Below are 14,379 nucleotides of genomic sequence, written 5' to 3' on the forward strand. Positions count from 1 at the left end.
ATGTTATCTAGCACTTTCTTAATAAAATGCTTTTTACAAAAAAAAAACCAACAGTTTACATGTAAAAATAAACATAATTTAAAATGGAAACATAAAAACACAACAATAAAAATCTTAATAAAAAGAGATAATGAACTATATAAATTGAAAAAAGCTGTTAATGGAACATCTGACTCCCTAAATCCCCTGCTCAGCACGCCAGATAGACCTGGCTACATGAGAGCATGCATTTCTGCTAGGACTTTTAATTATTATTGTACCTGCAGCCTACAAGACAGACCCAACTGTTAGTTAATTGCTTCATTGTAATATGAAATCCATCTGCATGGTTGCCTGTGTTTGCACTAGGACTTGAAACATTTCATATTATTCACTTGCTATTCATTCTTATAATTCAAACACTAATTACTGAATTGATCTAGTTGAACACTTTAAACAAGTGTTTATAGGTCATGCTGCTGCTATCTCCATTTTATTGCACTTAAGAATTCTCTGTGTTTATACCATGCCTTCTTAAAGTCCACTACTGTTTTAGAAATGTTAAGTAGTAGTGAAAAATACAATTTTAAGCAATTTCAAACAAAAGACAATTCACTGACCTTTGTAACTTTTGTTAATTGTTCTTGTTCATACTCTTCCTTTGATCGTCTATAAAACAAAAAATTCAGTGTTAATATAACCCACAACACAGTAAAAGTAAATGCTGTGTGCTGTGAATTACAAGGACATAGTTACATGAAGTCTTCTGACTGATAACAAATATCACTTGGGTAGTTTTGGAGGAGGGAGGCCCACAGGTATAGGCTTGCAAGCAGGTTTTCAAAGGGAAACTCCCCATGGAGTTTCCCTTTCAAAGTTCTTTACCCTGCCTACTTTACAGGTGCAAAGTACACAAGGAAAAGCAGGCACAGATTTCAAAAGATATCCCTATTCATACGTCACCAGTTCTATCTTAACCTCACACCTGGCACCACTCATTTTCCTGCATGGAAAAGTATGCACATTTTTTTCACTTGGCAGGGGAAATTTTCACATTATTCAATCCCAACACAAATTGCTGAATCATTCTAGCAGGAACCTTTAAACATATGTTTCTAGGTCATGCTTTTGCCATATCTTCTTTTATTTATGCTCATAAATGCCTGTTTACCCGTGGAAATACCTTTGAAAATTGCTCTCAAAATTAAAAGTAGAAATACAAGTTCATAGATACAACATCTTTGTTGAGTAGCAGATATTGAGTAACCATAGTTCAGAGGTTGTCTTTCCATCAAAGCCAAACCAATCAATATAAGTTGAAAACTTATATTGCATTATCAAAGGTGAGTAAAATGGCTAGCATGACACCCACAGCCAGGGATAGCTCAAGACAATCTGCTGCCTGAGGCGAGAAAAGTGTGTGCGCCCCCACCTGGCCCAGCCAAGCCTAGCGCAGCACAGGTCAAATCAGTGAGAAAGCAAAAAAGAGGGTTTCCCCCCTTGCCAGATAGTCCTTTTGGTTATTTGAAAGGGGAAAGGATGAAGCAGGGTCAGAATTCTCAGATAGAGTGCTAATGATATTTCTATGAAGCTGGCAAGAACCCTACCACCTGCCTCCCAACCTTACCTCTAGACAATTAAAATCTAACTAATCAAAACATACTCATCCATTCACCATTCATACCACTTTTAAAACCACATGAAACATGTAAACGTTGTGACTCAAAAATTAACAATTTCAAAAATATCAATTTTCATGAGAAAGTTATAACATTTTCCAACAATTAGTAGCTATTTTTTCTCATTTAAAGATTATTCTTTGATCATCACAAATTTATTATTTTGTATCCACTCCTAATTGTGAATAAATTTCATGTCTTGTGTCTGATCCTCCCGATCACGAATAAATTTCATATCTTTTGTCTGGCCCAACAAAGATCTTTGTTTCACCTCCTCCTCGGGGCTTCCTCAGGGACTAACCGCAATAGTACTCTCTGAAATATTCTTTCCACACTTGCTCTAAAACACACAGAATTATAACTATGAACTATCGGAAACCTATTTTAAATCGCTCACCTAAGGTTAGTATGGGTATAATACTATACCTATACTAACCTTAAATAAAAAAATCGTAATCTCACAAGTTCAATTCAGTATGTCAACGCGTCCACTCATAACTGCTTATAATCACTTTAATTATTTATTCATAACCTTTCATGGTTTTAATGTCGTTATCTATAAACCGAACAGGCAACACTGTCAGAATGTAAAGTTAAAAATCTTACATTGTAATCCATCCTTGACCCGCACTGCCATCTTGTCAACCTTACTTTCTACCGGAACTGACGTCCTCACCATCTACAGTCACACGTCATAGCCTAATAGCGTAACCATTCTTCCCTACTCATTATAAAGGCAAACCCATCAACCACACTAACTAAATAATTAGCGGGGAAAACCCCCTTTCTAAATTATCAAAACTCATCTACCCACATTTCCTGAAAATCAAATCACCTGTCAGCCAATATTCTAAGCACAACTACAATTGTCTAAAAAACCACATTCCACTCTATTGGTCCATTAAGACCTCCTGGTGCTACCGTCCCCCAATTGAAAATAGAGCATTGTTCTTTTCTTCTCAACATTAAAGACAAATCTCCACCATTCTGAAGACATAAGTTTTTAATCACAAAGAATTTAATATCATCCACTGTGTGTCCGAGCTCTGCCCAATGCTCAACTAAAGGAGCATGTTCTTTTAGGGATTTAATTCTGCTCCTATGTTCAATAATGCAAGACCGAATAACTCTAACAGTCTGTCCAATATAAATTAGCCCGCAGGGACAAACAATCGCATAAACCACCCCACTGGTGTTGCATGAAAACAACTCTGGTAGTCTATAAGGATAGGCCAAGTAAGAATGATTAAAATCTGTACATTGTAAAACATATCGACATACAGAACAAGATCCACAAGGGATCTGTCCATGGTCCTGATTCTCCTCCACAATTTGCCTCTGATGTTTCAATTTACCTCAGATCCAGGCGCTTTTTTATTGCAAAAATAGGTTTCTCAGAGAAACCTGTCACTGAGGATAAAATATGCCAATATTTCAATATGCTTGCCTTTACCTCTGTGATTTTTGATGAATAAGGGATCGAACATATAACCCTTGAAGGAGACTCTTTCTGATTTTGTAATAAAAGATTATCCCTGTTGGCATATAATGCCCTTTTGTAAGCTCTCTTGATGGAATATTTAACATATCCGCGAGCTGCAAATCGATCATTCAATTGTTGGGCTTGAATCTTATATTCAGTTGTAGAGGTATACAACCTTCTGTTGCGTAAAAATTGGCCTATGGGTATACTGTCACGCAATTGCTTGGGATGAAAGCTCTGATAGTGTAACAGCATATTTTTATCAGTTACTTTTTTATAAACCGTAGTAACCAATCTATACTCATGAATATAAACTTGCATATCCAAAAATGTGACAGTTTTCTTATCCTTAATCACAGTAAACTTCAAATTAGGATCGCTTGCATTCAGTTCCTCCAAAAACATTTTCAACTCATCACATCCTTGCCAGATAAAAAATAAATCATCAATATATCTCTTCCACGTGATGATCTGAGAAAACTACCTAGACATACACAAATTTTTCTTCGAACAAAGCAACATATATACATGCCACACTTGGCACCACGGGAGATCCCTTGGGGATGCCTTTAATCTGTAGAAAAATTTTTGAATTATAACGAAAACAATTACAATTCAATGTAATTTCTGCAAAATTTAATAGAAATTGTAATCTCTTTTCTGACAGGTCCATAAAATTTTATTAACCAACTAGCTAGGTTACCCCAAGCTAATGACAACTGGACATTGGTGACTGCTATTATTGTATCTCTTTACACTAATATCCCCCCCAAAAAGTCTTAGAAGACTAATACACCTCCACAGAAACTATACACTTGCAGAATCCTTTAATTCGATCATACATACAGAACATAGACCCTTACCAACAAACAACAAAATAAAGAAATATAAAACACATCAATCATAAAGGTAAAACCAAATAATAAAAAGAATATTTAAAAACTGATGAATACAACATGCAATAGCAGAGACATCAAATAGCATCCAATAATGAAACTAATAAGGATTTTAAAAATCTCCCACTCTTCATACCTGGGATGTTTTGATTTCCAACTGCTCTGTGATTGTTGTCTGTCCAAATCTTATTCTCTCACACACATACATAGGCTCTCACTTCCTCATACAAATGCACCCAAACACAGGCTCTCCTCCACACATATCCACTGACTCTCACATACCTATCCACACTGGCTCTCACACATGCACCATCTTTCATCCACAACTACACACTGGCAGTCACAAATACACACCCATCCCCACACACAGGCTCTCACCCACCCATCCATGTACAAACAGCCTCTCTCCCCCCCATCCCTCATAAAGAGGCTCTCTCCTCTCACTCACCCCCTCTCTCACACACATATTGATACATACACAGGATCTCACCCACTACCTACAAACACATACATCCAGGCTCTCACCCACCCACCTACCCATGTAGTCATCCACACACACACAAACACTATCACCCTCCGCCCCCCCCCCCCCCCCATACATAAGAGATTATACATACACACACACCCCGACACTCGGGCTCTCCCACATTATATATATATTGTATACATAACACACAGACTTCCACCCACCCCCATACACAGAGGGCCTGATTTTAAAAAGCATTTACTCGAGTAAAAACCAGGTTTACTGGAGTAAATTCACTTTACTTGAGTAAGTGGGTTTTTGAAAATTGTTACAATATATGCCATTGACTTGTCTATAGGATTTACTCATATAAGTGCACTTTACTTGAGTAAATGGCTTTTGAAAATTGCTACAATAGTAGCTACATTTACGCATGTAACTCCTTTTGAAAATTACCCCCAGAGCTTTGTGGAGATTTTAATCTTATTCTAACTTGCTCTACAAAAAGTTAGACAAATCTGGTGCAGTGCAATGTAACCACATTTACTTTCTATGCAAAATTACATGGAGAAAAAAAAACACACGTCAAGCAAATTCTCAGTGGATGTTTCCCAAATCTCAAAACATACAATCAGATTTATATACAAAGTCAGCAATACATGCCTTCGATCAGTGGTTCTCAACCTTTTTCCCATTGTGACACACCTGACAGACCATGCTCACGTGTCACACTGCTCATTACAATTTACAACAGAAATAAAAAATAAAGGTCCAGTATTATTTTTTATTGTTAAGAATGACAAGAAAAGATACATATTCTGTTCTGAAAGAATTTGCTTAAGCAGTAAACATCCCACACCAAAACAGCACCAATTTTCAGCACTTAACAGTAACCACCTTACCTAAGAAAAGGCAACCCTGAAAATATTATACCAGGCCTTAAGACACTAATACATCTCCTATTAGGAAAACGGATCAAGTCAGGCTGCTATAGAGCCCTACACAGAAACTACACGCCAGCAGAAAACCTCACCTGAATCACATGTGCTGACCCTCACCTAACAAAGAATAAAGAGACCAAAACGCATAACTAGAAGCATGCAGACAAAAACTGAATTGGAAACCGCAACAAGCCAGAGTCTCTGTATGCAGTGCAACAAAGGAAAAAAAGAAACATCACCCATCCTTATAAAACAAATCAAGAAATATAAAATCAGTAGCAGTAAAACCATACTAACAAAAAGAACAGATTATTTCAAAACAGCGGATGAATGAAATATCCAATAATTAAAAACTCATATCCAAAATGTCTAGATACCAATAAAATATTTCAAAATAGCAGACACAAAAACCCAGAAATGAAAAATAATAAGGATACAAACAATTTTTTGCTCTGCATACCTGGGAACATTTGATATCCAGGTGCCCTGAGATTGTTTTGAATTAGGAGGAGGGATGGTTTGCTTGCAACTTTCTCCTCTTTCTCTCTCTCTCTCTCTCTCACTGGCTCTCAATCGCTCACATATACACATGCTTTTTCTCTCTCACTTATATAGGCTCTTAATTACACATTTACACACATGCTGTCTATCTTTTCAGGCTTACACACACATGCTTTCAATCACACACATACATGCTGTCTTTTTCTCTCACACACAGACTTCTCATTCACATGCTTACAAACATGCTCTCTCTCTTTCTCTCATTTACACACATGCTCTCAATCACATACTCACATGCTCCCTCACCTAAACCAGCTCTCAGTCACACACACAGACACACATGCTCTCTCTCTCTTTCTCTCATTTACACACAGGCTTTCAATCACATACTCACATGCTCCCTCACTTAAACCAGCTCTCAATCACACACAGACACATAAGACACATATGCTCTATCTTTCTCACATGCTCTCAATCACATACTCACATGCTCCCTCACTTAAACCAGCTCTCAATCACACACAGACACATATGACACATATGCTCTATCTTTCTCACATGCTCTCAAGCACATACTCACATGCTCCCTCACTTAAACCAGTTCTCAATCACACACAGACACATATGACATATATGCTCTATCTTTCTCACATGCTCTCAATCACATACTCACATGCTCCCTCACTTAAACCATCTCTCAATTACACAGACATAAGAACATAAGAAATTGCCATACTGGGTCAGACCAAGGTTCCATCAAACCCAGCATCCTGTTTCCAACAGTGGCCAAACCATGCTACAAGTACCTGGCAAGTATCCAAACACTAAGTAGATCCCATGCTACTGATGCCAGTAATAGCAGACATTATTCCCTACGTCAGCTTTATTAATATTCAATTAATTTTACCCATTGACGATACTATTGAGAAAACATTAAACATAGCCAACATGTATCTAGATATCATCAAACAGCTACTAAACCAAATGGAATTAGTAATTAATATAGAGAAGACAGAATTCCTTTTGCGCGTATCCATTACAATCCGGGGTCGGCGAGTGCAAGGCTGCTCAAAATCGGCAGCCTGCGCGCGCCGAGCCGCGCAGCCTGCCTCCGTTCCCTCCGAGGCCGCTCCAAAATCGGAGCAGCCTCGGAGGAAACTTTCCTTCGCTCTCCCCCCACCTTCCCCTCCCTTCACCTACCTAACCCACCCCCCCGGCCCTATCTAAACCTCCCCCCTACCTTTGTCGGCAAAGTTACGCCTGCCACGCTCCGAGTTCCGGTCCGGGGGCTGGTCCGGAGGCCGCGGCCACGCCCCCGGAACGAAATCACGCCTGCGCCGCCGCCCCCGAAACGCCGCGTCACTTGCGTCACGCCCCCGACACGCCCCTCCATGCAAGCCCCGGGATTACGAGCAAAATAGGCTCGGCGCGCGCAGGGGGGGTTTGGGGTAGGTTTTCGGGGGGTACACACGTACCCCTTTGAAAATCTACCCCTTAGAACGAAAAAATATGGAAATCAAACAAAGCCCAATCACACTCAAAAACAACCAACAAATATTACTAGCAGAGGAAGTACGGAATCTAGGAGTAATAATTGACACAGAACTAAGCTTAAAACAACATATATCTCTAAACGTAAAGGAAGGATACACTAAACTCATGGTCCTCAGAAGACTTAAACCACTCCAACTACTGCTAACTTTTGATCAGTACTACAAGCGTTGATATTTGCAAGCACTGATTATTGTAATGCACTTCTACTAGGTCTACCATACACCTCACTAAGACCACTGCAGGTTTTGCAAAACACAGCTGCAAGAGTTTTAACTGGCAAAAGTAAAAGAGAACACATCACGGAAACACTGGCTTCCCATTGAACAAAGAATTCAATACAAAACACTGTGCACCATACATAAGTTAATACATAATGAAAACGCAGACTGGTTAAATACAGCCCTTCGAGTACACGTCCCTAACAGGAACCTAAGGTCAGCAAACAAAGCACTCCTGACTATTCCATCAGTCAAAACGGCAAGACTAACACAAGTAAGAGAGAGGGCGCTATCATTGGCAGGACCCATACTATGGAACTCCATGCCCTTGGATTTAAGATTACAAAGAGACAGCAAAACCTTTAGAAAAAGTTTAAAAACCTGGCTCTTTAAACAAGCTTTTCAAAAAGAGAACGGAGAATAGAAGCCAGGGATGGGCAAAGCAGGAACAATTAAACAACCACACACACACTGCAGAAGTCACTAAGTGTGTAGTTTTTAATAGATAGCGCAGCATCACTATAGGACAATTTACAATTATAAAGTTAATTCTGTACTTAAAACTGAGATAGAGAGACATGGACATGATTCATCACATTTAACAATGAACATTGATCACAAACTATGTTACCGAACCTTATGGCACCTATGTAAACGGACAAATTGTAGTATCATTACTTTTTATGCGCCTTAATGTAAACCATTGTGACGGTCCCCACCAGACGACAGTATAGAAAAGATTTTAAATAAATAAATAAATAAATAGATAGATAGATAGATAGATAATAGCAGTTAATGCACTTCTCCAAGAACTTATCCAAACATTTTTAAACCCAGCTACACTAACTGCAGTAACCACATCCTCTGGCAACAAATTCCAGAGCTTAATTGTGTGTTGAGTGAAAAAGAAGTTTCTCCAATTAGTTTTAAATGTGCTACTTGCTAACTTCATGGACTGCCCCCTAGTCCTATTGTTGTGTGGCATTGTATATTGCTAGGAGAGCACTGCAGTGGATTCATACTTTTTTTTTTCAAATAAGTCGGCTAGGGTTTATGCTAGTGGAAAACTGTCTTCTGCCTTTACATTTGATTGTGGGGTTCCTCAGGGTTCAACATCATCCCAGTTTAATATTTCATGTGTCTTTTTGGGAGGCTGTTGCGTGAGTTGGGGATGAGGGGATATTTATATGCAGATGTGCAAATTGTGGTGCCTTTGGGGAAGGATAGGCTGAAGACTTGGATTTGAATCTAGCTGTGGTTAGGATTATGAATTGGTTTATAAAGAATAAATTAATATTGAATTCAAAAAATACATAGTTGCTTAAGGTATATGGGATGATGTCTGATAGGCTGCTGATGGGTCTGGAGGTAGTAGAAGTGGTGGAAATTGTGAAAGATTTAGGGCTGTTCTTGAATCCTGGATTTACATTAGAGCATCATGTTTCTCATGTAGTTCAGATGACATTTTGGAAATTGAAGCAGGTGAATTATCAGGCTTTTAAGATAGCTATTCATACTATGGTTACTTCTCAACTGGAATACTGCAACATTCTCTTCATGGGCATCCCTGAGAGGCTCATGCATAGACTGCAGGAAGTCCAGCATATGGCAGCGAGAGTGTTGTCTGGTTGTTTGAGAAGACAGTTTATTTCATCAATGACTTGGAAGTTACAGTGGCTATCGGTGAGGGCATGGATTAAGTTTAAGATCTTAATGTTAACTTTTCTTTTTTTTTTTTTTTTACTTTTTTATTTATCACCATTTTATAGATTACAAACAAAGATAACTTTGCTTTGAAAAACAAGAGTGTACATCAAAGAAACATTTTTTTACTTTATCCTTTACAGAGGTGTGTGTATATATATATATATATATATATATATATATATAAATACTCTCTTTCTACTTGTGGCAATATGGGGGGAAAAATAGGGAAATAAAGGGGAGAATGAGGAAATTGTAATACTAATCTCATCCAGCTACCCTGATCTCCATATCATACTTCTTTGGATGGTTAATTGCTGTTGGGATTTTGCTCTTTAGAACACAAAAACTGCCTAAGCTGATCAGGGTTATAAAACACAAAGGTATTTCCAGAGGATTTAACAATACACTTAGCAGGATAGCGTAGTATAAAACTTACACCCTTTAGCAAAGCTTCAGGGCATAGTTGCAAAAATTCCTTGCGGCGCAGATGAGTCGCTCTAGACAAATCGGGGAAAATACGAATCTTACCCCCAAGATAGGTAATATTTATACTCTTAAAATAATACTTTATAATTACCCCTCTATCATACTCAGAATACAAGGTAACAAACAAAACAGTTCTTTCTGCCACTTCAAGTCAAGAACTCTCTAAATATTCAGAAAGATTATCAAAATTTCCAAGTTCTCCAATTGGTGAGATCTGGAACTGCGATTGTTTCTGTTGGAGGTATTTTATCTTTTTTACTGCAGGTATCTGCTCATCTGGTATTTTAAGAATTTCTTTTAAATACCGTTTAAATGTTATCAAGGGAACTTCTCCCATTACACGAGGAAAATTCAGCAGTCTTATATTTAGATGACACAAATAATTTTCCACTGCAAATAATCTTCGTGCTAATATAGACTGTTCCCGCAGTATAACAGCATTGGAATCAGATATTCCTTTCACATCTTTTTTCATCTCCTTAATGGCATGGTTTTGTTCTCCTATTTTCATATTTTTTTTGAGAGGTAATTTTCTGGGAGTTTTCTTCGACCCTATAGGCCTGTTCATTATGTCCTGCTGCTAGTCCCACAATTAAGTCCCATAGAGACTCCAGTGTTATAACAGCTGGTTTTTTAATTTCAAACAGCTTCAAAGGGGCTTCAAAGGGGTTTTGTTTACCTCCAAACCTCCGGTACTTGATGTTAACGCTGTTCCACCCACAGCTCCTTTCTCTTCCATCGTGGTGGGGGGATCACAAAACCTCTCCCGTTCCCCATCGGCGTCGAGCCTGGGTCTGCCCTGGGGAACTTTTCCCCTGCAGCACCAGCTGGTCAGCGGCGTCAGGGTGAAAAGAATCCGGCTGCAACCGCGGCTCAGGAGGACTCAACGATACATCCCCAGGAGGTATCTGGGCTCCCCCCCCCCATACCTCCAGCGGGGCTCGGCGTCCTCATTTGCAATACGGGTGAAGCAAACTGCGGGATGGTTCTCTGTCCAGCTTGAATCTGAGGTTCAGATGGGAAAACTCTCAGCTTTCCTTTCCTTTTGTGAGGCATCAAAAAAGGTAGGAAATAACACCACAAAGTGATAAAGAAACTTGAGGATTGCACGGACGTGTGCAGTAAGCGTCTGTTCAGGGAGCCATCTTGGTTTTCCCCTCTTAATGTTAACTTTTCTTGCTGTGAAGGGGTTAGGTTCTTAAATATTTGAAGGATGAGTTGGCATATGCCAGGACATCAACTGAGATCTAGTCAAGGCCAATTTTTGATCATGCCGTTGTTTTGGTTTATGGGTAAAATCAGGCTAAGAGCAAGAGTGTTTTAGGTGATAGCCCCCATACTTAGGAATCTACTACCAGTGGAAATTAGAGCTGAGAGGAATTATTTAGCCTTTCGAAAAAGTTAAAACTTGGTTTACCAGAATTGGTTGAGCATTATGCTGGTGGGCCGTGAAGTATGTGGATAATGCGTGGTTGGTTTGGTGATAGGATGGAAAATGCAGTATTTTTTTTTTAAAAAGGTTTTTTTTATTATGTTTGATTTTGTGATATGATTTTTAATTGATGTTGGATTGACTTGTGTTTGTGATTTTATTATGTTGTTGATATTGTAAATTGTACTGGACAACCCATTTGGGTTGGGGAAGTTATTAAGAATTTTTAAATAAATAAATGAAACTATGTTTTGTACATTAGTGCCTTGAGACTATTTGGTGCCTTTGCATCTTTTTGCCTCTACAAAAAGATGCAAAGTTATTGTGCTCATTGTGTCTGCCTCTACAGGGAGGCGGACACAATGAGCACAATAACTGCATGTAAATTGTTTCTGTTTTCAGACTTTTGGAATCCTCCCCCTACGCAGCCTGACGCGAAACACGGCCGTGTCGGGGCTTTGTGTAACTACTTATTCTAAATGCTAATATTTAAATTCGGTGCACTATTGTTGTGTGCACCCATTAAAACTTAACAGTTTGGTTTAAAGTGGTATTGTTCAGTTTAAGTTATTGCCGCACATTATTTTCTTGTTGCAAGCATATAGGGGAAAACAGGAAATCTGGTATGAAAACACTAAAATCTGTATATTCCAGGATTACTCAGTGCGGGTGTCAGAGCTGCGTAGAGGATTCTCACAAATATGCTCCTGCTGTATCAGAAGCATATAAAATTTGCTTCACAGTACCTAGCCAAACTACGGGTCTGGCACAATGATAAACCACACATCTTCCAATCACGTGGAGCAGCTACTGAATTCCTGGAAACCTTAGGAGCGAACTGAAACACTGAGGGCAGCGCATAACAACAAAAACTACTGCTGCACTCCCAGCTTCTAATTTTTTTCTCCTTTATTCACCTATCACAACACTCATATTGGCTTCCGAAACTTGCCTGGTAGGGCTAGCAATGTCAAATGGATGAGCAAACTCCTGACCTGCGTTTGCTGCAATTTTCATTGATCACACCTTACAGTATAGAGCTTTCTCATGAGAGGCCAGGTGCTAACAACTTAAGTGGGTGCCTCTCTGTCACCCTACAGTAGAGGCAAATGATCTGTCCTAGTGTGGCATGCCCGCCAAACAATACTGGCATGCCCCAGATATCCTCGCTACGGTTAGGCCCACTATCTGATAGACAGCGATCAAGCAGCATGTTTAACCTTAGCACCTCATAACCGGTGCCCCCTAGAGAGGAAGGAATCTTGGAAATTTTCACTTTCGGGCCAAGAACTCTGCACCTGGAGGTACGGCACACATTGAAAATGACCTCGCAGCCTCAAATACAGAGGCTTATTCAGCATTGGACTAGAGGGAGAGAGAGTACAATGGGGGGGGGGGGGGGGGGGGGGGGGATCCTGGGAGGGGAATGTGAACAGTTTGGGACCTTTTCCTACCACACACTCAGCAAAGCATAGAATGCGCTGGCAAAAAACCCATGAACAATGGTTTTTCAAGAAATGGCTGACAGAACAGACACGATGGATGACAGTGACACATACAACTCGATGCCTACAACCAACCTTGCGGAGGGGAACTGGGAGGGGAACGGGGAGGGGGCTATGATGGGGGGCCCCCACCTTTTGACTTTTTAACTTATCTCTCAACTATTATCCTCCTTATCTATGATCCATGAATAAGATATCATGGAACGTCAACGGGTTAGGCTCACCAGCAAAAAGAAAAAAAGTGCTCTCTCAAATTAAACGCTTACATGCAGAGATGGCAGGCATACAGGAAACTCATCTTACATCCCCCGAGAACCAAAAATTGCAAAGGGACTGGGTGGGATCATGTATCTATTCAGCAGCTGTAAACAGGAAAGCTGGAGTGGCAATCTTAATTAGTAAAACTGCAAACTTCCAAATTCTAAAAAACGTCGCGGATCCTAATGGACAATATATTCTGCTCATAGGCACTTGGAATGGGATGTCAGTCACGATCTGCAATATATATGCCCCCAATAGTATTCATATGTATTCTCTGAAACCATATGCAACTTGCTACACACACATTCTCAGGGCCATCTATTCCTCCTAGGAGACTTCAATTTGTTCACAATGTCACTATGGATAAAAAAGTCCCCTCAACCGCTGAAAAAGACAAGAAACAGGAAAGGCATAGAATTCCTATGTCATCAGCTCAACCTTTTGGATGTTTGGCGAACCCTTCACCCCAATGAAAAAGACTTCACTCACATTTCTAGATCGCACACGTCTCTCTCATGAATAGACTATATTTTGATCCCCCAGTCTTTTTCTTCCAAATAAAACTGGCCTCAATTCGAGACACAGGTCAATCTCGGATCACGCTCCCATTTCAATCACACTCACCGCGCGGATATGGAAGTTCCCAAGCTATCTTAAAGATGACCATAATTCCAGGAATTTCTAAAAGACAAGTGGAACGAATATACATTACATAACCAGCAACATGTCACAGAACCTCAACTGTTCTGGGAAGCGGGGAAGGCTGTCCTAAGGGGGCACATAATTTCCAATGTTCCACTCCCCGAATTGAAAAGCTCACCGCGATATCCTGAAATCACGAACAACTGTTGAAGCAAAGTAAGCACAGTATGATTCAATCCCCCTCCACCGCGCATAGAAACGTATATTAAAGCACATTGGGATGCCTTAATACTCTACTACAGACAAGGGCACACTATTTCCTCCAGAAAGGGGAGTAAAACCTCTTCAGATTTGGAAACAAATCTGGAAAATTAATGGGTAACCTAGTCCGATCCACTAGGAAAAAGACTTTCATCAACAGCCTGACACAAATGATGGGACTATCACCACGGACAAAAAAAGAAATCGGTGAATGTTTCCATCGTTACTACGAAAAATTATACATGGTAGATCATACCAGAAGAGAAGATGTAGAAAAGGAGTTCTTTCAGGATCTACTACTTCCACAACTTACAACATCGCAAGCAACCTTTTTAAATAGACCTCTCCAACAGTTTGAAATCTCACAT

At 39.7% G+C, this 14,379-nt stretch overlaps 1 protein-coding gene across 3 annotated transcripts in view; it reads right to left on the reverse strand.

Annotated features, from left to right (window-relative positions):
• The window catches only part of CFAP36 (cilia and flagella associated protein 36), a 354,349-nt gene that overhangs the window by 99,660 nt on the left and 240,310 nt on the right, over window positions 1-14,379 (reverse strand). For all 3 annotated transcript variants that reach the window (XM_029593752.1, XM_029593751.1, XM_029593753.1), the window contains exon 6: window positions 600-648. In XM_029593752.1, coding sequence (XP_029449612.1) covers window positions 600-648 — 49 coding nt within the window. The remainder of the gene's footprint in view (window positions 1-599; window positions 649-14,379) is intronic.

The sequence above is a fragment of the Rhinatrema bivittatum genome, chromosome 3 (assembly GCF_901001135.1).
Source record: "Rhinatrema bivittatum chromosome 3, aRhiBiv1.1, whole genome shotgun sequence".
NCBI classification, from domain to species: Eukaryota; Metazoa; Chordata; class Amphibia; order Gymnophiona; family Rhinatrematidae; genus Rhinatrema; species Rhinatrema bivittatum.